General features: G+C 30.6%; 2 protein-coding genes and 1 long non-coding RNA gene across 5 annotated transcripts in view; 2 read left to right on the forward strand and 1 right to left on the reverse strand.

Moving 5' to 3' along the window:
• LOC139517135 (uncharacterized) overlaps nt 1–21,038 on the forward strand; it is a 560,758-nt gene that overhangs the window by 103,535 nt on the left and 436,185 nt on the right. The window lies entirely within an intron of this gene.
• LOC139516977 (importin-13-like) overlaps nt 1–21,038 on the reverse strand; it is a 47,212-nt gene that overhangs the window by 2,621 nt on the left and 23,553 nt on the right. The window contains exons 18-30 of one of the 2 annotated variants that reach the window (XR_011663067.1): nt 20,943–20,969; nt 20,415–20,549; nt 19,978–20,127; nt 19,421–19,501; nt 18,342–18,479; nt 16,928–17,024; nt 15,950–16,005; nt 14,774–14,840; nt 13,784–13,842; nt 13,417–13,506; nt 12,321–12,502; nt 11,498–11,675; nt 1,096–1,348 (exon numbers count right to left, since the gene is read on the reverse strand). Coding sequence is in view for 1 of the 2 variants with exons in the window: in XM_071307473.1 (XP_071163574.1) it covers nt 11,567–11,675; nt 12,321–12,502; nt 13,417–13,506; nt 13,784–13,842; nt 14,774–14,840; nt 15,950–16,005; nt 16,928–17,024; nt 18,342–18,479; nt 19,421–19,501; nt 19,978–20,127; nt 20,415–20,549; nt 20,943–20,969 (1,191 nt within the window). In the remaining variant the exon portion in view is untranslated. Of the gene's footprint in view, nt 1–1,095; nt 1,349–11,012; nt 11,676–12,320; nt 12,503–13,416; nt 13,507–13,783; nt 13,843–14,773; nt 14,841–15,949; nt 16,006–16,927; nt 17,025–18,341; nt 18,480–19,420; nt 19,502–19,977; nt 20,128–20,414; nt 20,550–20,942; nt 20,970–21,038 lie in introns of those variants that run through there. The other variant, XM_071307473.1, reaches the window with a different exon arrangement.
• LOC139517121 (centromere protein K-like) lies at nt 3,873–4,985 on the forward strand. The gene has a single exon (XM_071307824.1). The coding sequence runs from the start codon at nt 3,947–3,949 to the stop codon at nt 4,757–4,759; it is 813 nt and encodes a 270-aa protein (XP_071163925.1). The 5' UTR covers nt 3,873–3,946; the 3' UTR covers nt 4,760–4,985.

Genomic DNA, 21,038 nt, shown 5'->3' on the forward strand with positions numbered 1-21,038 from the left:
AACATTAATAGGTCGAAGATAGATAGTTGTCGTATTGGCAATCATATAGTATGATGATACTACACATCTGTTTGTTAGGTTGCTGTCTAATTGACATATGCTAGTATTTATTATATAACAGAAATAACAAACCGTATAGTATTTTTTTTTTGGATTGAATAATTCAATTAGAAAGTAAATGTTAGATTAAAGTTATTTCTACAATTTCACAAATTAAGTTAACCTATTCCAGCAACGACAAAAAATTCCAGATTGTGATCATTTGTTTTTCTCTTCTCTTGTAATAAAAATCTTTAATCTGGACAAACATTCTCGTCATAATGCTGTGGAACGTTTATAACGACGATGCAGTTGCAAAAAAACGCACTTTAGCGTATCAAACCATCGTACTTTAGCGTAGGCCATCGCACTTTAGCGTGACCATCGCATTTTAGCGTCCCCATCGCACTTTAGAGTCCTACATATATGCTGTATTTGTATCCTTTTTTTCTACCGATATATTTTCATTTTTTCTTTTAAAATCTTATTCTTTTCATTCAATTTTGGTCTGCTTTGTCATTCTATTAAAATTCCTTGTTAGCTATTTAACAAACAAAAACAAGTGTCTTAAGTTATGTTTTCATAAAATCAACTGTTACTTCAATGACTATAGATATTGAATGTTTTACTATACATGTTCATAACAGAGTGATTATCTTTTTTTTCTATCATTTTTGGTTGATTTTTTTGTTTTTTTGGCAGGTATCTTGGCGATTGCCTTCAACTTGTTTACAACAGATAACTTCCCATCTGATGAACCGCTAAATTACTTATCATGGCTATTTTACTTTTTCTAGTAAATAATTGTCCAATATAATGCATTTTACTTCTTCCAGCCTAAGACAAGTTCCCATAGGCGGATTTAGGGGGGGGGCAGGGGGTCCGGGCCCCCCCCCTTTTTGGGAAAAAAATTGGTTGCTTATATAGGGAATCACTGGAGCGTCAGTGGGCCCCCACTTATGAAAATTTCTGGATCCGCCACTGGTTCCCGTGGAATGGGTAACTCCAAACTGTTTATTTTAAACACAGACGCCAGGTGAGAAAAAATCATAATACCCTTTGGTAGGATACGTCTTTGTGCAGGAGCAGCGGACCAATAAATATATTGGGTGGTCTTTGGTATCTTTATTGACAGCTCTGTGAATTTAGAAGACTAGACTGAGCAGTCACAAAAAAATTCTCAAATTTATTAAAGCTAGGTTCTCACGACACCAACAGCACCGTCGAACATCGCAAGAAAGATCTTCAGAAGCCAGTCTTTGATTATCTGTATAAAATGGAGATATATTTCACTCGTCTCGTGAATGACCTGTTGAACAAATAGATAGTATTAGATAATCATTCAGCATATTTTTTTTATCTTTATTATCGTTCAGCATACTGAAAACTTCGATATCATCAAGTTCGTCGGCTATATTGGTTTTTTTTCATTGAATTTTGAATACTTTTAGTATAATTTTATTTTAATAAACAAAAACTTATATAAGTATAATATAGGACATAGAATATAGTGTTAGTATAATAGTCCCAAGTATGATAGTATCAAAAACACGAAAAATCCAAAAAAAATTATTACAATTTTTTCAATTCAATTAAGGAATGATTGTAATATTTTTTCTGTCTATGAAGAAATAACATAAAAAATTTGGTGCACACTGAATAACGCGCGAAGCGGGTTATTTAACAGTGTGCACCACATTTTTTTTTATGTTATTTCGAATAAACAGAAAAAATATTACAGTCATGCATTTCTTATAATTTAATTCTAAATTCCATTTTAAACCGAAGAAGACCATGAAAAAACGTTGATGACGTCACGGTCACATGACTAAGTTATGTCTATGGGCTGGTAACAAAATAACGTCAGCCAATCAGAAGACACGTTACATCCAAAATTAAATTATATTAATATATTACAGCTAGGTCGAGTTCATAATGAAAAAGGAAAAAGAATAAATATTTTGATGGTGTTTGGTGTCTTTTTCTGATATTTGCTCTCATTTTCTCACATGTACAGCGTTCTCCACACAAAGTTTGCATGGATACGAATTTTAATAAATGGAATAATTGACCTGCATCAAGGAATTGTATATTTAAATATACAATTCCTTGCCTGCATAAAGCGGTGACTTTAGATAAAAATCTAATTCAGACCAAATTGAACCAAACTAAATATATAGATATCATAGTGAAATGGTATTTCCATGTTCCACTTTTATAAATGTTTGAACCAACAAAAAATATTTTAATATTTGGTCTAATTCATAGCTTATGTTTAATTAAGTTTTTAGTTGAAAAGAAGATTTAGGGACCTACTAACAATGATACACAGTTGGATATTTCATCTACTGAAAACATTGAACGTCTTTCTTAAACGAGTATAACAATACTGCAACTATATGCAATGTATATAGTACTATCTGTAACGAACATATACAGAGTTGAGCAAATCCACATCATTTGGACTCAATTGGAGAGTGCCGGGTATCACCGTACAATCATACAACAGCTCCTTAATTTTTTTCTCGAAATAATGCAGTCAGCCTTTTCGATCGGTAATTTTGGTAATTTTGTTTTTAAACAGGAATAGTATACTGTCAATATATATTATGTCCCGGAATTAGATAAGCTGCTAGGAGAATCATAGTAATCGTCTTTTAAATACTTCTGGAATGGGATCCCTATAGACGAAGGACAAATTAGCGACGAGAAGAATAATTTTGCGACAAGAAGCATAACTTAGAAACAAGAACATATATTTAGCATTTTCTAAATCAAAAAGTGTCTTTTTTTTTAATATGCAAGAATACACCTTGTTTGTTTCCCCATTAATTTCAAGTTATCAATGATATTTTTAAGCAAGGATTTCAGATAATATATACCTTCAGTTTACAGCATAGTTTATAGATGAATGAATCAATATTTATGAAGAGTCGACATGGTTGGTGACGGTATCAAAGTTAAGATTCAAACTAAATTATAAATTATGATCTTATAAGCTAATATAATCTTGATGTATATGAGACTAAAAAGGGCAATAAAATTGAGAATGGAAATGGGGAATGTGTCAAAGAGACAACAACCCGATCATAGACGGCAAACAACAGCCGAAGGCCACCAAAGGGTCTTCAATGCAGCGAGAAACTGTTGCACCCGGAGGAGTCCTTCAGCTGGCCTATAAACAAAAATGTTTACTAGTTCAGTAATAATGGACGTCAAACTAAACTCCGAAATTATACACAAGAAACTAAATTTAAAAATCATACAAGATTAAGACACTGACTATTATGTCTGAAAACAGGATCATAAAAGGTTCAAATGTTTACATTTTTAATATAAAAATAAAGGAAACATGAATGTTTGATAAAAAACAAGAATGGTTCCATAGTACACGGATGTCCCACTCGCACTATCATTATCTATGTTCAGTGGACCGTGAAATTGGGTTCAAAACTATAATTTGGCATAAAAACTAGACTCTGAAAGATCATATCATAGGCAAATCATAGGGAGCATGTGAACTTAGTATCAAGTTGATTGGCTTTCAACTTCATCAAAAACTACCTTGTCCAAAAACTTTAACCTGAAGCGGGACAGACGGACGAACGAACGAGCGGACGCACAGACCTGAAAACATATATGCCCCTGTACTATCGTAGGTGGGGCAAAACACTTAATTGCCATTTTTCTCTATTTTTTATGGATCTTTGATATAATCAGATGATTTATTTTTGTATAAATCAATTGTTTTAATGGTAAATAAACTTTCTTGTCGACTCTTGTCTCTAATTAGTGAGACCGAGGAAAAACATCTAATGCACACTTTAGTTTTTTTTTTAAACGGAACTTGTTTCCGCTTCCGTTTGATTTCATTGCGGGAAATGCAACTTGAAAACAAAACAAAGTGATGTCTTCTCCCATAAAAAATATCACATTACACAATACGGAAGGTGATTTGGTTGAATCTCTGAATCGTCTTCAAAAAGTTGACACTGAACCCATTTTAACTGAAACGTTAGTCTTCCCTGAGAAGATAGGAGTAACACCTTCTTGTGTGTTGCTTGCGGAAAAAGTTGAACATACAAAAGCTGAAATCATCATTGTTCAAAATTCGCCTTTATCCGTCTATCCTGATTCTAAGGAAGTCCATTATGGAGTAATAAAGGAAGAATTGGAGAAAAGCCTTTCTGAATTAAATGATACACTAACGTTCATAAATGCTGAAGCTCGTGAACTGGAGAATGAAATACATGAAGAGGAAAGATGGAATGATCAAATTAGTGATGTAGTTCTTGATTCACTATCAAAAAGACTCAATGAACAAAACTTTGAAACAAATGATGCAGAAGGTGCCAAAGAAAAGCTGAAAAGTGAAATAGCTGATAAAATAACAAAAGCAAACATGTACTTCAAGCAGCTATTGAAGGATTCCTCACAATTTTGTGGCAAATATTTTAAGTTACCTTCTGAGGAAGAATTTAATGATGTTCAGAAAAAGCTGCGCTCAGCTGATAAAACAGTGACTGTAAGGAATATGCTCAGCTTGAAAGACATTATATCAGAATTAATGAATAAATGTTTTGATGAACCAAATCATCCGTATATTGTGCTGGACAAACGGTATTGGCCCCCATATGTTGAGTTGTTGCTTAGATGTCAGATTGTTGTGCGTCACACAGATGATCCTAGGAGGGTTAAGCTTATTCCATTTCATTTGTAACAGAGCCATTATTGTGGTTATTGGTACACAATTGTACATTTAGATATATTTATTTGACTGGGATATTATGCAAAATGTACAATAATAAACAAGTGTACAAATGTGCTTTATTTGCTTTTAGCAGAATTGCAGACATTGTTTACCATGTGGAATAACTTTGTAATTATACATATATAAAGTGTAAAACATTTAATATATAATTGTTATTAAAATGATGTCAGAGTTATACTTTTCTCATGATACTCCAGATATATGTACATTTTGTACATTGTAAACCAATCAAAATTACTGCGACTGCACTTTTTTTTTTTTACTATTTTATACCAATTTGGAGATTTAAAATTACATGTTATACATGTACCTACAAATACGAATAACTGTATAAAATGCAAAGGAAATTTTTCAACTCCAAGTTTATAGCAGATAAACACAAGAAAACAGCAAACTAGAGAAAAGATAATTGATTAATGTTGTTAGATTTATGTTTCAGAAGAAATACACTATAAAACTGACCAGTCTGTATTACAATGTAAAACATTGTACATTACAAATGTATTACTGCCAAGTTTGGTTCAGATTGTCAAAGTAGTATCAATCACAAACAAACTAAATGTAAATTCGCTCTTGGGTTACCTGATATGATAATGATGCACACCATCTTCATAATGTAAAATATCAATCTGGCTGTTCTATCAACACATGAATATTGGGAATCTGTCATGTTTATAAAGTTCTCCAAGTTATCATTCCTACTACAAAAGGAAATTTTAAAAATCAACCTTCATGAACATAAACATGAAAACACACATGAACATGTATCATTTTAACACTGTTGCAGTATTTACATGTACATGTAATGCATTCTGGATAATAATCTAAATGCATACACACATATAATGACTGTTATTGACTTAAGGAAAAGGTAATGCTACAATATACATGTATTACATAACATTTAACATAAAATTGAAACTCAATGCTGACCTTTCAATCATGAAAATTAAGATGAGGTCAGATGAATGTGCCAGGCAGACATGTTCACCATACAATCCTTTGATACACCAAATATAATTGAGAAACGGACCAAAAAGTTAACATACTGTAGATCTATGAACCAAGAAAATAGTTATGGTTAGAAGATATCTGACAAGTTGACCTTGCAAGGAATCAATGTAGTTATCCTACATGTATGACTCATAATAAGAGATTACAATAACAAAAACATGTGCAGACTCCTTTTATAAATACAGCTACAATGCATGTACAATTTGTATACTGTAAATTTAGAAATTACTGAGTGCATTTATTATTGCGATTGTTAAACAAAAGACACAAATGCTAGATTAATTATTGCCAATTAGGAAATGCTTGATACAAATACAATGTATGCCATCAAAACTTGAAAGTTGTTATTTTTATGTATTAAATTTATATATATATCCTGTCACAATGTTTTTGCAACAAAAAAAGGGAAATAATTTCTGAATTAAGTGTACATGTATGCATTAATTCATGTATAAAACTGCTTTAATTTCCGATGGATGAATAGAAAACAGAGATAAGAAATGTTCTACATCTTTATTTTCATAATTCCTGGACACATATTGTTCATAAATAGCAAATATTTACAAATACATATACTGTATGACATATATTGAAGATGGAAAAATATAACTGTAAAATAGTACAGTACAATAAAGTACTTTTAATATGTTGTCTACCTTCAGAATAAAATAATGTTTAACATGTTACCAAAATTCTTAGATGGAAATGGAAGAATACATTTAGGTCATGTTTGGTAAACCATTCGTCAACTTGAACAAAATTAATGAAGCGTAATGTATTATAGTGTACCCTTCTTTAACTACTGTGAGTGAGTAAACCTGCTGCTTACATCATTTAAGGATGCACAAATACAAAATATAACAAACTTAGATGAACCTGCAAAGTAAGTTGTTAAATTAGCATTTCTTTTGATATGACTAAGGAAACAATGTAGGTATAGGCAGATCTTTCTTCTACAACTTCAATGATGTTTACTAATTTCTAATGTTAAGTGTTTTTTGAGGGAGATGTGCTGTTTTCAATTTTTTGAAAGGTATCTTAATTTCAAAAGTTTCGGATATAAACTTTCCCAAATTATAAACCAGGATTTTACTGGAAAAATCCAGGTATGAAAAAAAGATATGAAATGATTTTTCAAACATTTGTCAATGGATGTTTTTTTTTTAAAAACCTGATTTTGTGAACATTTATAATTCAAATTCCATGATCTTTTAAACTTGAAATATCTAATGTCAAAGTGAAATAAACTTTAATTAAGTCCAGTTTTGAACCAAAATACAGAAAATTCCTTTTTTATACCTGTTCACTATCTCTTGATCATTAAATGGTTTCATCCTTTTTCATGAAACTGTACAACTGTAATGAATTATATCCATTTATTTTACATGAAACTTAACAGATTTTGTGCAATATGACAAAACCGACTAGAAATAAATAAAAGGATAAAAATTTATAGTATATAATCTCGAAAAAAAATACAATGCTCTCATCTGAATTGGTCTTAATATTATGCATAAATTCAAACAACATTCAAGATAAATTCCTTAGATGATATCTCATTATGAGAATATTTCACCATTATATCATTTTTATGAAAAAAGCCACAAGCACTTCATGTAGGTTTACATCATAATTTGACTTTTATCTTTAGTGCTTATGCAATGAATATGGATTTTGCAGAATGTAAATTCAACATGAAAAAAGCAAGGAATATGATGTAGGTCTATTTTTGGGTGGTAGCTGACAAGACTTAGGAAATGGAAAGTAACCATGCAAAGTAACATACAGTTGGGTGCAGACCAAGCATTACATGTAAACGGGCCTTAAAAGTTAACGCGGCGTTTACTCGCGTGCACTTCATGTAAACGCCGCGTTAACTCTGCGTTAACTCCGAAATTTTAGTAGACATAAATAGTAAACGGGCGTTTACTTTTGCGTTTACCTCCGCGTTAACGCAAAAACCGCGCGTCTTCTAATTTTGTAAAGAGTAAACGGGCGTTTACTTCGCGTTAACGCGAAAAAGGCGTGTCTTCATATTTTGTATAATAAAGTAAACGCCCGTTTACTGTTTGTAGTAAACGCGCGTTAACGCAGATTGTCTTCGTATCCTGGATACACTGACCTAATATATCACATGATAAGGTACATCAAAATATCCATCTGTCAATTTTCGATCAACATATTGACGATTGCATTTAATGAAATGACACCTCTTTAATTAATTAATTTATTGAAAATTAATAATTGCATATAAGAACAAAATGGAAATGTTTGAAGGAACGGAATGAAAAAAATAAAAACCGAAAAAAACTTGAATGAGCGTCGTGCATTCATTTGTTCCGACTATTGAAATGATAATTCCTAGTTTTAAAATTATACTTATATTTCAGTTCGATGGTACATTATTTCAAAATCAAAGCTTGGAGTTTTACTTATTATAAACTATACATAGGCCTACGTGTTACTGTATCTGTATATGAATTGATACAAAAATTAACTTTTAGATTTAAAGATAATGTGCTACGACATAGAACCAAAGTTTTGTACGAAATGTCATTTATTTTAATTCTTGAAGCATATTAACCTAGTTGAATCTGCCGTAAAGAATGTTGACAAATTACATTAACAACATAATTTACATTTACATGTACACATAGTTTTGCAGTAATCAATTTTAGCATATTTTTTTAAATATGCCGGTTTGTGAGTTGATATTTGTACATGTAAATTTTGAACAGAAAAAGTAAAAAAGCCGCTGTTGAAAGTTTTTGGAACTGATTTTTTTTTTTGCAATTAATAAATGTTTATATTTGTAATAAAAAGTGTTTTTGAATGTTAAGGTTTAAAACACAAATACGTAAAATATTAAGTCATTTTAACAACATAAATAAATGTACAAATGCACGCGACGATTATTTTATAATATACACAATTAGTTAACGCGAAAAGTAAACGCGCGTTTACTTTCAAGTGCACGTAAAAATACAATTTAGAAATCTGTAGTAAACGCCCGTTTACTTTTACGTGCACGTAAAATTAAACTTGTGAAATCTGAAGTAAACGGCCGTTTACTACTGACTAAACGGACACAGAGTAAACGCGCGTTTACTCGAGTAGACATTAGAAATTTCCATTTTGACCGCGTTAACGTAAATGAAGTAAACGGGCGTTTACTAGTAAACGTGAAATTTAAAGTTAACTAACGAAATATGTGCACGCCGCGTTAACTTGCGTTTACTTTATGTAATGCTTGGTCTGCACCCAACTGTACAACTTTATTGATATATATTTTGTATAAATATGTGGTTTAAGTAATTTTTAATAACAAGCTTGTCAAGACTCCTGATGCATTTTCTTTTAAAGTGACTCAGTCAGTAAATGCTGACAAGACTTCTAAAGCAATACAAATTGGTAAACCTACTTAGTGAGGGGTTTCAAACTCTTCAAGACTTTGGTAATTTGAATTGTTTTTCTCAAAATAAAATTTTAAAAAGATTGATCTAGATAACCTAATTTTGTTGAAAAATTTACACTCTATTTAGTATTATATTCTTTCTACATCAATGTAATGTGAAACTGAGGTTTATGTCATTAATAAGAAGATCTACTTTTCTCGTGGATTCACATGTAATATTCTACTAAAAATTAGCTTCTCAATAGACAAATCTCAAAATTACTTTAATGTTGGCCATTTAGTATATGAGAACTAGGTTTAGATCTGAGACTTTATAAAAGTCAGTTTTAAAAAGCATGAAATGCAAGTGTGACTTATTATGGGTAAGATCTGTACCTCAAAACATCACACATAAAAAGTATAATTACAAGCAGAAGGATAAGCATTATTACTATGTCACTCAGCAACATTGCAATAGCAGACAAATACTAGCACAACACTTGAAAAATTATAATTACTGTAAAATTTTGTGTAAACTATTTCTTTTTGTAATCGTTGAATAATAGACAAAAATTAAGATGAATTAAATCAACTTCAGGAAATTCTGAATATAATTGGTGCATTCAAAATTTAAAAAGCAAGTTTTTATGTCTGAAAAATCTATCTTGTCACAATGATAAAAATATAGCAAAAATTTCAGAATTTACAGCTTTACCTATATCACTTCCCTTTTAAAATACTTCATCGTAATTAAAACTGTTTACTGATGTTCCGATGAGATAATTTGATATACATGAATGATTTTCAAATTGAGTTTCAATAACATTGTTTTGTTTGTAAACCTTGACAACAGTGATGAATACCAGGTGATGGCTATATAGCTTACATAGACTGCAAGTCCAAGTGAGAAAAAAAGCACCAATTCATTCAGAGAACACTAGCACTAGAAAGGCTCACAAGATATCAATCTTGTACAATGATGCAACTTAGAATAATATTGTTCTGTTTCACGGTCCTTTATAACAGTTATGAGAAGTTATTATCTCTTCAAGTAATCGATGGAAGAGTAGGCAACTCCTTTAGATGTGGGATGTTAACCCCTTTTACTTCCAATTTGTGTGATAACAGCCATAACTTTTAGAAAAAAGTCCAATTAAAACATTTGTTGTGATCTCCTTATAGAAAGGTGTTAAAAGGGATCTGAGAAACAGCACATGTATTATTATGGCCTTCAATGCATAAATATTGCCACACTCCGTATATAAAGCAAAACACACAAAACTATTTCCATAACAAAATGATTCATTCAGTATTAGAAATGAAACTTATAAATAGCACTACATGGTGAGAGGTAATAAAACATGCTAGTATAATAAACCCATCTGTTGTTTAATTCAAATGTTGAATGATACTGCTGAATTCTCTTCTTGTTTATCACTAGACCTTATCAATTGAACCAAATTTCTTATTTGGTAACCACAAAATTAATGCAATACATGGATATTTTGCACTTAAGTTCTTTCTTGAACACAGTTATTTATATTTTACAATCTGAGCAAGTAATGTTAAACTAGATTGATCTTCAATTTGTGCACCAATAAAAATCAATTACAACTTAATAACTGATTAATTTGAATGTTCTGGTTGCCATATCGTTTTCTGAGTATTTTCATGTTCCAAATGACCTAGATTTGATGGTGCTACTCAATGGTTCAATAAAACATGTCTGGTTCTTTGAGTTAGAAAATTCCATTTGCTTTCAATAGTTGTGATCAACTTACAACAATTACAAACAACATTATTAGAATTTTATTCAGTCTATGAAATACAAAAATGATTGGTTAATTTCTTTTTTGTTACTTCATCTACTAGAAAAGTTCTAAAAATCACAATGAAGCAGAAAAAACGCCACTTTGTGTGTCTAGTCCAACTAGAGAAATCAAGGTACTACCATCCAAATAGTATATTATTAACAGCATGCAAATATCACAGATGTATAAAATGTTACGGTAATCTCATAGAACAAGATTCTGTAAACTAACTTATTTTCGCTGATACTTTATTTCCTGTTTAGCCTTTTCGAGCCCATTTTGTGGCCATTCAATTTCCTGATTTTAACATTTACTTGATGAAATTAAATAATAAAAAGTGTTACATATTCACAACCGAAAATAAGTTTGTTTACAATACTCTTAAATCATTTTCTCCTGGAAAAAAGCCCAATGATTTTATCAACTTAGAAATTTTCAATGCCCTAATTTTTTCATTGCTGCTACAACCTACAACTCTCCTGAACAGCTGAGCAAATACTACAAATACATGATCCTTAACATCTGACAGAACACCTATCACAAAAATGCAGATGCTTGTGCTGCATACTCTGTTCCAAACAGTCCTCGACATTTAAGTGTGAATTCCTTCACGATTTCTCTTCCACGCCTTTTGTTTCCCTTTTCTCTGAAAATTTAAAAAGTAAACTTTATATACATAACACACTAGCTGTAAACAGTTATTAAATTCCTAATATTCTTTCATGTATTACTGGGTTAAAGGTATGCTTGATTAAATTAAATACAATGAATATCAAACATACATGTATATACCAGTAAATAAGCTGTTCCAGTTATTTTATAGAACATTCAGTTTCTAATGCATTTCTATTTATAGGATAATTTTGTGTGTGTCTTATCTATGTTTTACAAAGAGCTAAAAAGATATAGTCACATACTAAGTATTGTTTACAAACCAGGTTGGTATTAAAGAGCAGTCCCAATCCAGTAAATGTAACCCAACCCCTGAAGTATGAAAGGTTAGATGACTGGGTGACAAGGTCTGAAAACTTTCAATTAATTTTTTTTTAACCTAAGTGAAATGGGGATAACATATTTGCTAACTTTTCATGCTTCTCCAGGAATAGTAATATCAAAGATCTCCATACCTTCCTACCTTCTTTCATTGCAGGGAAGACAACAATTTGGACTTCTTTTATATTCATGCTAATGTGAGAAATCTTTGTTAACAGAAACATGTAAATTCTGCTTACAAAAACAACAACAATCAGTATTAGTTCCATGTCGACAAGAATATCTTGATATATTTTACCTTAAAACTGCTTTAATGAATTGTTCTTTGTCTTGATTGTTTACCCTAGGCGAGGGATATCCCTCTTTGGCCAGTAAATCATGCAACCATTTTGCAAGAAGCTCTGTATAACACTTGTTTAATGTAAACAAAATGTCTGAAATGTTTTCTATTATACTTCTGGGAGATTCTCCTCCAACCGACTACAAAAGAACAAAGTTATTATGTCTACAGGTTATTACAACTTATTTGAAGCAACACTTGCTCTTTATTAGCTTTTATGTGATTAGTAAACTCTTTAGCGAAAACTGAAAAACACATAACACCTAATATATAAGCAGTGTTATAGCTGTAAAGCTTTGTCTGTCTGCCCATCTGTCAGTCTTTCTGTCCTTCCACACACCCATATGGGTGCTCCAAACAAATGGTTTCTGGATTGTAACTTGAGTTTTGCTTGCTTAATAAAAATGATAAAGGGTAGGAAAACACGCCTATTGATTTTATGAGTCAATAGGACAAAGTTCAAGGTCACTATAAGTTGGTTTTTTTCTTGAAATTAATCACATTATTTTTTTATAATTTTTATTTTTTTATTTTAGCAAAGCTATTGGCTATGTAAGTCTTACACCTGACAGGTTAGCCAGCTCAGGGGTATTCCTGCTTAAACTTCATGTTTAAACTGATGTCTCAAAAATAATTTTTCTGTATATTTGGTCTCTGAAGATTGCAATGTTAACAATTTTGGTTTCTAGATATCTGACTTATGTGCAATTTGGGGATCATCTGCTTAAACAGTGGACACTTTTTACTTTACATGACTACGATCTTTTCCCTTTTTCAGTGTTATTTTATCAAAACAAATCCTTTGCATGGCTTAGTAGTTTATATTCATAGAGTTTTAAAATTGTACTAAATAGTCTTCTCTTAATGTGTGTTGACTGAAGCCCAAGTCTGACAAATTTTAATCGAGTCAGTGAGTCTGAGTTTTATTTGGTACTTACAGATGTCACTTCATATTTTTAATGATTGTGCAAATATATCATACCAAATTGGACATAACACAAATCTACATATTAAATTGCCTTTTGGTTGTCATATAAAATGTAAATGTACATACCCTTAAAACTTTATCTACCAACACATGTCCATCTGAGGTTATCACTTGATTTAAGGTTGGTATCTCTGGACTGAATGTTATAAGTTCAATCTGCAATATACAATAAATAACTCACCTTGTTTAAATACATGTAAATGGACCGTAATACACTACTACTTAAGATAAAGTTGTCAGTTGTTTTTTATCCTTTATAAGCTGAATTAACTCTTAGTGCAGGGAAGCCCTACTATTTTGAATACAGATGCAGACAGCAGAATGACATCAAATGAAAAACTACTGTTCACCTGACAAGTTGTTCAAATTTCTATTTATTTGCCTTCATCTATGATATAGTATACAACAAAACATTATCTTTCATTGTACTTACCAGGAATGATGAGGAAGCTTTAACTGTATGATGTTCAGGAAGACTTAATGACTGAATACCTAATAAAATATATGGTGATAATAATATTCCATTAATAAGTTTGAAATAATTTGTGTTTATGCAGAAATTTGATAGTCCATTTAAAACTTATTGACTACTTTTCTAGACACAGTGGGACTTTGGGTAACACTTGTCTATTGGTTTGGACCATATAATATTTTGACCACTAGATGTCTTAATGTTTGTTTTGTTGGTTTGACCACTAGATGTCTTAATGTTTGTTTTGTTGGTTTGACCACTAGATGTCTTAATGTTTGTTTTGTTGGTTTGACCACTAGATGTCTTAATATTTGTTTTGTTGGTTTGACCACTAGATGTCTTAATGTTTGTTTTGTTGGTTTGACCACTAGATGTCTTAATGTTTGTTTTGTTGGTTTGACCACTAGATGTCTTAATGTTTGTTTTGTTGGTTTGACCACTAGATGTCTTAATGTTTGTTTTGTTGGTTTGACCACTAGATGTCTTAATGTTTGTTTTGTTGGTTTGGACCCTATAATATTTTGAACACTAGATGTCTTAATGTTTGTTTTGTTGGTTTGCTGTCCCATTGACTACCCACATCATGTTTTATCTATAATGAGATAACATTAATTGTATGTTAACACTGTTAAGTACTTATAAATGAAATGCAAGCTCCTAGGAAAGTGTATAGCTCAACATGACATAGCCCTCTTATTTGTTTTACTAAAATGACAATTCAAATTGTGATTATTTTCTTGCTCAGTAAAAAAAACACTTTTAAAATCTTTAAAAGAAGACAAAATTGTAAATGGTAAATTATTCACAAAAGAACATATCATATTGGGCTTTGCTTACTATTAAAGGGTGTACAATGACCTATAGTAGCTAAAATCCACATCATTTAGACTTTGAGGGATAGTTAATTAATTATCAACCTATCACATCTTCTTATTTTATATTTTTACTTACCAGCATGAAATATACCTGTTATATTACATCCACTGCTTAATATGATATGTCTGCTTTTCTTCATAACCTATAACAATTATATAAACCATTAAGTGATAACTTGTTGTATTTTAACCTATAACAATTATATAAACCATTAAGTGATAACTTGTTGTATTCTAACCTATAACAATTATATAAACGATTAAGTGATAAACTTGTTGTATTACCTGTAACAATTATATAAACGATTAAGTGATAACTTGTTGTATTTTATATAAACGATTAAGTGATAACTTGTTGTATTTTATATAAACGATTAAGTGATAACTTGTTGTATTTTATATAAACGAACTTGTTGTATTTTATATAAACGATTAAGTTATAACTTGTTGTATTTTATATAAACGATTAAGTGATAACTTGTTGTATTTTATATAAACGATTAAGTGATAACTTGTTGTATTTTATATAAATGATTAAGTGATAACTTGTTGTATTTTAAACTTACTATGGATTCAATCGTTTTTGTGGAAAGCAATTGTGGTGCATTGAGGGAAAGTTGTAATTTTGTGGAAATAGGATATTGTGGTTTTGCAAATGTCTGCTTACAAGCCTTCAGAAAATTTGCACTTGCATTTTAATTTCCTGTTAACCTAAACAGTCTAAGTCATTGAAAATTGGCATCCAACAAAAATTACAAATCTACAGTAACCTATAAAATCATCGTATTAAACCAAAACCCAATCAACAAGAATGTGTCCATAGTACATGGATGCCCAATTCGCACCATCATTTTTTATGTTCAGTTGACCGTGAAATTGGAGTAAAACTCTAATTTGGCATTAAAATTAGAAAGATCATATCATAGGGAACATGTGTACTACATGTATGTTTCAAGTTGATTTGACTCCAACTTCATCAAAAACTACCTCGACCAAAAACTTAAACCTGAAGCCAGACAGACGGACAGACAAACGAAAGGCGAATGAAAGGAGGAACGAACGAACTGACGGAAGAACAGAGACACAGACCAGAAAACATAATGCCATAAATGGGTCATAGAAATCGGTTACAGATATATTCACCACAAAATTACCTGATTTTTTTATTTATGTCAAATGTCCAATAATGATTTTTATACTACTTTAAAATCTTATTAAGTTTATAAGGAACTCAAACATGTGAAATACAAACCTGAGCCAGGAAATTCATAAATCCTTCTATGACATCTGTAAAGGACTGGTTAGCACCTACAAAATAGACAAATAACTGTTAAACACTTTCAAACCAACATTTAATGCATTGGTTCTCAATTGCTACACTATGCTGTTGTTTGCAGTGTCCTAAACTTAAACATGGGATTTGGAACACAAGGGCAGCTGGGTTATTAAAATCACCCCATCAATATATAATATTGAAGATTTAAACAAGTGAAACTGCGAGCTACTGCTCACTGAAGTGTTCGGTAAACAGGAAGTTGTCTAGTGATGAATCTGAAAACGCATCACACGGTATAGCTGACTTATATAAATCCTGAAACCAAATTTCAGAAATCCTTGTATTGTAGTTCCTGAGAAAAATGTGACGAAAATTTTCAACTTGGCTATCATGTGTAAAATCATACAAGTGTTCGGTAAACAGGAAGTTGTCAAGTGATCAATCTGAAAACGCATCACACGGTATAGCTGACTTAGATAAACCCTGAAACCAAATTTCAGAAATCCTTGTATTGTAGTTCCTGAGAAAAATGCGACGAAAAATATTCATGGGACGGACGGACTGACGGACGGACAGAGAGACAGAGGTAAAACAGTATACCCCCCCCTTTTTTAAAGCGGGGGTATAATAAATATATTTCAGAACTCATTCATATATTTCTCAGTGACAGGTATCACATGTACAACGTTTTACATCTTAATTTGATTGAGAAAAAAAACTAGCATGTATACAGAAATCTAACTGAAATATGAAAATTACCATGATTACTAACCTATTGACATTTTACCCAGAAAACATTTGTTGTTTTATTTAGAAAATCTTTGGAATGCCCAAATTCACAAATATTTATGCCTCATTTACTCCTGTTTGATAAAATAGTAAATGTATGATATTGTAATAATAAAAGATAAAAGGGTAAAAAAATTGATAAGACAACTAAAAATATATGCAAACCTTGTTGAAAAAGAGTAAGTGTCTTATCACATAGAGATCTAAATAAGGCATTTGATGTCTCTTTATAACACTCATCTTCACCAAACATCAGAATTAACTGAAATAAAATAACAAGTTAAACATTATTATAAAATATTTCACATAAATACGAAATTCTTGTCCTTGTATATGGTCCAAATCGGAAAAAAGGGAGTTTACGTTTGTTTGCATAGAAAATTCTAATTTTTAAAAGTAAAAGGAGTTTTCATTTATATGCATGAAAAAACAGTGTTTAACTAACTTTCTATTTTTACATTTGGCTTATGTCTGTTCTTATGATACAATAAAGAATAACTTAGAACTTATAATGATAGCCTTTTTATTGCAATAAATTTGTTTGTGCCATAGCATACTTAGTGCTTATATTCCAAGCCAGGATGTCTGGTCCTGTTTTGTTCAGTTATTTGTTTTTAATTACATATATTTTTTTTACCTTTTGTTGACCCTTTTTTATGCATCAATAATGTTTTTAAATTTCAAATTTCAAAGAAAGGAGTAGGTTCAGTAAGACCCCTTTTTGGCCCCAAAATATAGCAGTTTTACAAAATCGTTAAAATGTAAACCTTTAGTTATTTATTGGACAGTAAAATGCTTCTGCTACATAAATATGGGCTGTTTTTGACAATACAATGCATATATATCCGGTACTAGCACCATTAAGTCATGCTAAATTACTGAAATCCTCATAATTCTAGCATTTTAGTTAATTTTTAGACGGTTTTCGTGTAAAACGAAAGTGGCCGCATTCGTGTTCATCCTTGATACCGAAATGTAAATTGTATTTTATGATAATACATAACATATATAAAGGTTGAGGATGAACACGGATGCGGCCACTTTCATTTTTACCAAAAACCATCTGAAAAGTGACATTTTTTGGCATATTAGGTAGATTTTTCATATTTGAGCTTGAATCAGATCGTTTTTAATGACTAACTCTGTTAAAATCTTTCACATAAACTAATTAATTCTAATAAAATAGACACTTAAGTGTTTAAAAAGTGGTCAAAATCTTTCGTCAGATGAACCTGAAATTTGAGGCCAAAATAGGTCCTTACCGGACCTACTCCTTTTCACAAACATATTGCATGACCAAAAAAAATATTTAAGCATAGTTTTTAATCCAACCAGAGTAAAAAAAACTTTGATTTTGGATTACATACTACTGCAAATTCATAAATTATTGCAAGTTTTTATTTTTTGTGAAAAATGTGACAGAGTTATAATCCCAATAATTAAAACTCGCATTTTGAAATTTTGTATATGAATTAAACCCGGATTTTACTCTATATTGTAAAAATTAAAATTGCAATTTAGTGTACAATAAAAAAAATTGCAATAATTTCTGAATTTACATTTTAATTTGGTTACTTACCTGTTTTGACAGATCTAATATAGCAGGATGTGTGATAGCTTGGTACATCTGTACTAACATCTGGGAAACATCTTGTGCTATTGTAGTAAAATCATCCATTAAAGTTCTCAGAGATTTCTTAAATAATTCACATACAGCCTGGGGAAAAAATGTAAATTTATTCAAATTTTGTTTAATTTTATATTCTGATAATTTTTTTTTCTATATAAAGTTTCAGTATAAGGCTCATTAGTAAAAGCAAATTGACTTGTGTTTAAGATAACAGAGGCTCAAATGAACCTATGTTTTTCCATAAAACAGAAGATTTTTTTTTATTAATGTACCCCATATTATCAATTTAAGAACACACCAAAAACTGTAAATTCAAAAATTATTGCGATGTTTTTATCATTGCGAAAAATGCGAGAAGTTTTTAATCAAAATAATTTAAACTCATATTTTGAAATTTTTCATATGAATTACACAAGATTTTTTTCTTTATCGCATAAATTAAAATCCCATTTTAGTCTAAAATGGTAAAATCGCAATAATTTCTGAATTTACAGTAGAATTAGGAGATAACTGTATTGTATTTTTAGCTCCGACGGCATCAATTGGGGATTTGATGGTCGCAAATTTAGTTTACTGGCGACGCGTTAGCGAAGGCAGTAAACGGGTATTTGCGACCATCAAATCCCCAATTGATGCTGTCGGAGCTTAAAATACAATATTGTTATTTCCATTCTAATGAAACTGACAGAAAACAACGTTAAAACATGTATTTAAAATCTGTCATATGCTGTCTCATTTGCGCGTACGTCCCATAGCATCAATTGTCAATTGATGCCATGTAAGAAAGTGACGTTATCCAATCAAAATGAATGTTACAAACGTTGTTGCATTAGAATGTAGGTTTTCATGAAAATCATTTTGCATAAATCGTTGTTGAGAATAACATAAACGTTGTTGAGAATAACATAAATCGTTGTTGAGAATAACAGTTTTTAGTCTACATGTTGCAGTAAAAATGAGATTGTGATTGATTGATGGATTTGCAAGTAAATTATAAAATCCTGACAGCTCAGTAAAATGAAGTTTACCTCTATAACACTAGGGTCCATTATCCATTTTGTGACTAAAGCTTGAACAACTGGTGCTATTTGTTGTAATACAACATATACCTGAAAATATCACATTGGTAGTCTCAGTAAAATGTTAATACTGAAAACTATGAAATACAGAACATACTATACTATAATAAAGATCATTAATCGGATCATCATTTTCTAAAATTGCATCAATGAACAGTCTATGTGTAATGACAATAATAAATGCAGTGTCTAATACCTGGCTTTACATTATCTGACAAAACAAGAGATGATGTAACAGATTAAACATTGATAAAAGAATATTTCTGTTTATTTAAAGAGACATCATTCTAGGTTTCAATATTTCTATCAGTATTTCATTTGACTAAACAATAAGTAACCACTTGTTTCCTTGACCATTACAATGATAGTTTATAGCATTTGACCTTGACAAATTAAAAACAGTTTAGATTGGGTTTTTTTTTACAAATTTGACTTTGAATGGTTTTCCTGACCTTGACATACTTTAATTATTAAGTTTTTTTAAGATTAAACTTTGTCATACTTACTGGTTTAGGTTTGTCAGATTTGACCTTGACTGTTTTTTGTTGACCTTCCTCCACGTCCTCCTCCTTTTCTCTGTCTGTATCTAATGACTGGAACAACCAGCTTACCATTTTTAGCTTCAGTAATATTGCATTCTTTACGACTGTTGATGGCTGCAAATATATCACGTTTTGTTACTTTTAAGTCTTTTTTTAGAAATGTTTGTTTCTCTTATTTTGTTTCTTGCTATTGTTATTATGCAAAAAACAAGAAAAATGGTTTATTGCACTAAAGTATAGCAATTAAGTCACTATACTGATATAGGAAACCTTTTTGTTTGCTTTCTGTAAAATCTAAAATATATATCTTCATATCAGTTTGGTTTAAAATTCTTTTCTGCTTCCACTGATATCAGCTACAATTTGAGTTTCATATACACATAGTATCTTATAATTCTTACATCTTGTTTAGACAGTTCGTCCATTTGCTGTAGATGAGGTGTTAATATTGCGTTCAGATACTGCATGATTTCTTCAAACTCTAGAACTGACAAGACTTGTCCAATAGAACACATCAATCTGATACAATCTTTACTCTGAAATACAAATAATGTAAAATAATACCACAATTTTTTATCTAGGTACTTTGTTAACAGATTAAAATCATATTATGGCTATTACTTGTTGACTTTTTAGTCTCTGTTGAAGCTAGGTATATAGTATGGAACTATTACACTGTTGAATACTGGGTGTTTTTTTATGTTGAATTGTTTCTTCATTGAATTACATATTGAACATCTTATTCGAAAAAATGCCATACTTACAAAGATTATTATGTTTCACAAGCCTCTTTATAAATTATTGTAAATTGAACAAAAATGCTGATGTTCATTTATAAATTTTAACTTTCATTTTTGTTTTATTTACACTAAAACCAACATTTCCTTTCGCAGGATAAATGTTATTAGTTTTTGATAAAACTCACTCACCTTAAGAGTATTGCTATTCAATGCATTCTACAAAACAATCATAGTTGAATTTTTATACTTGTATATAATTATTTGTTTTAAATTTTAAAAGCTTAA

Source organism: Mytilus edulis, chromosome 1, assembly GCF_963676685.1.
Source record: "Mytilus edulis chromosome 1, xbMytEdul2.2, whole genome shotgun sequence".
NCBI classification, from domain to species: domain Eukaryota; kingdom Metazoa; phylum Mollusca; class Bivalvia; order Mytilida; family Mytilidae; genus Mytilus; species Mytilus edulis.

Coding starts and splice junctions, on each gene's coding strand:
- LOC139517121 (XM_071307824.1), top strand. CDS start 3,947: ATGTCTTCTCCCATAAAAAATATCACATTACACAATACGGAAGGTGAT.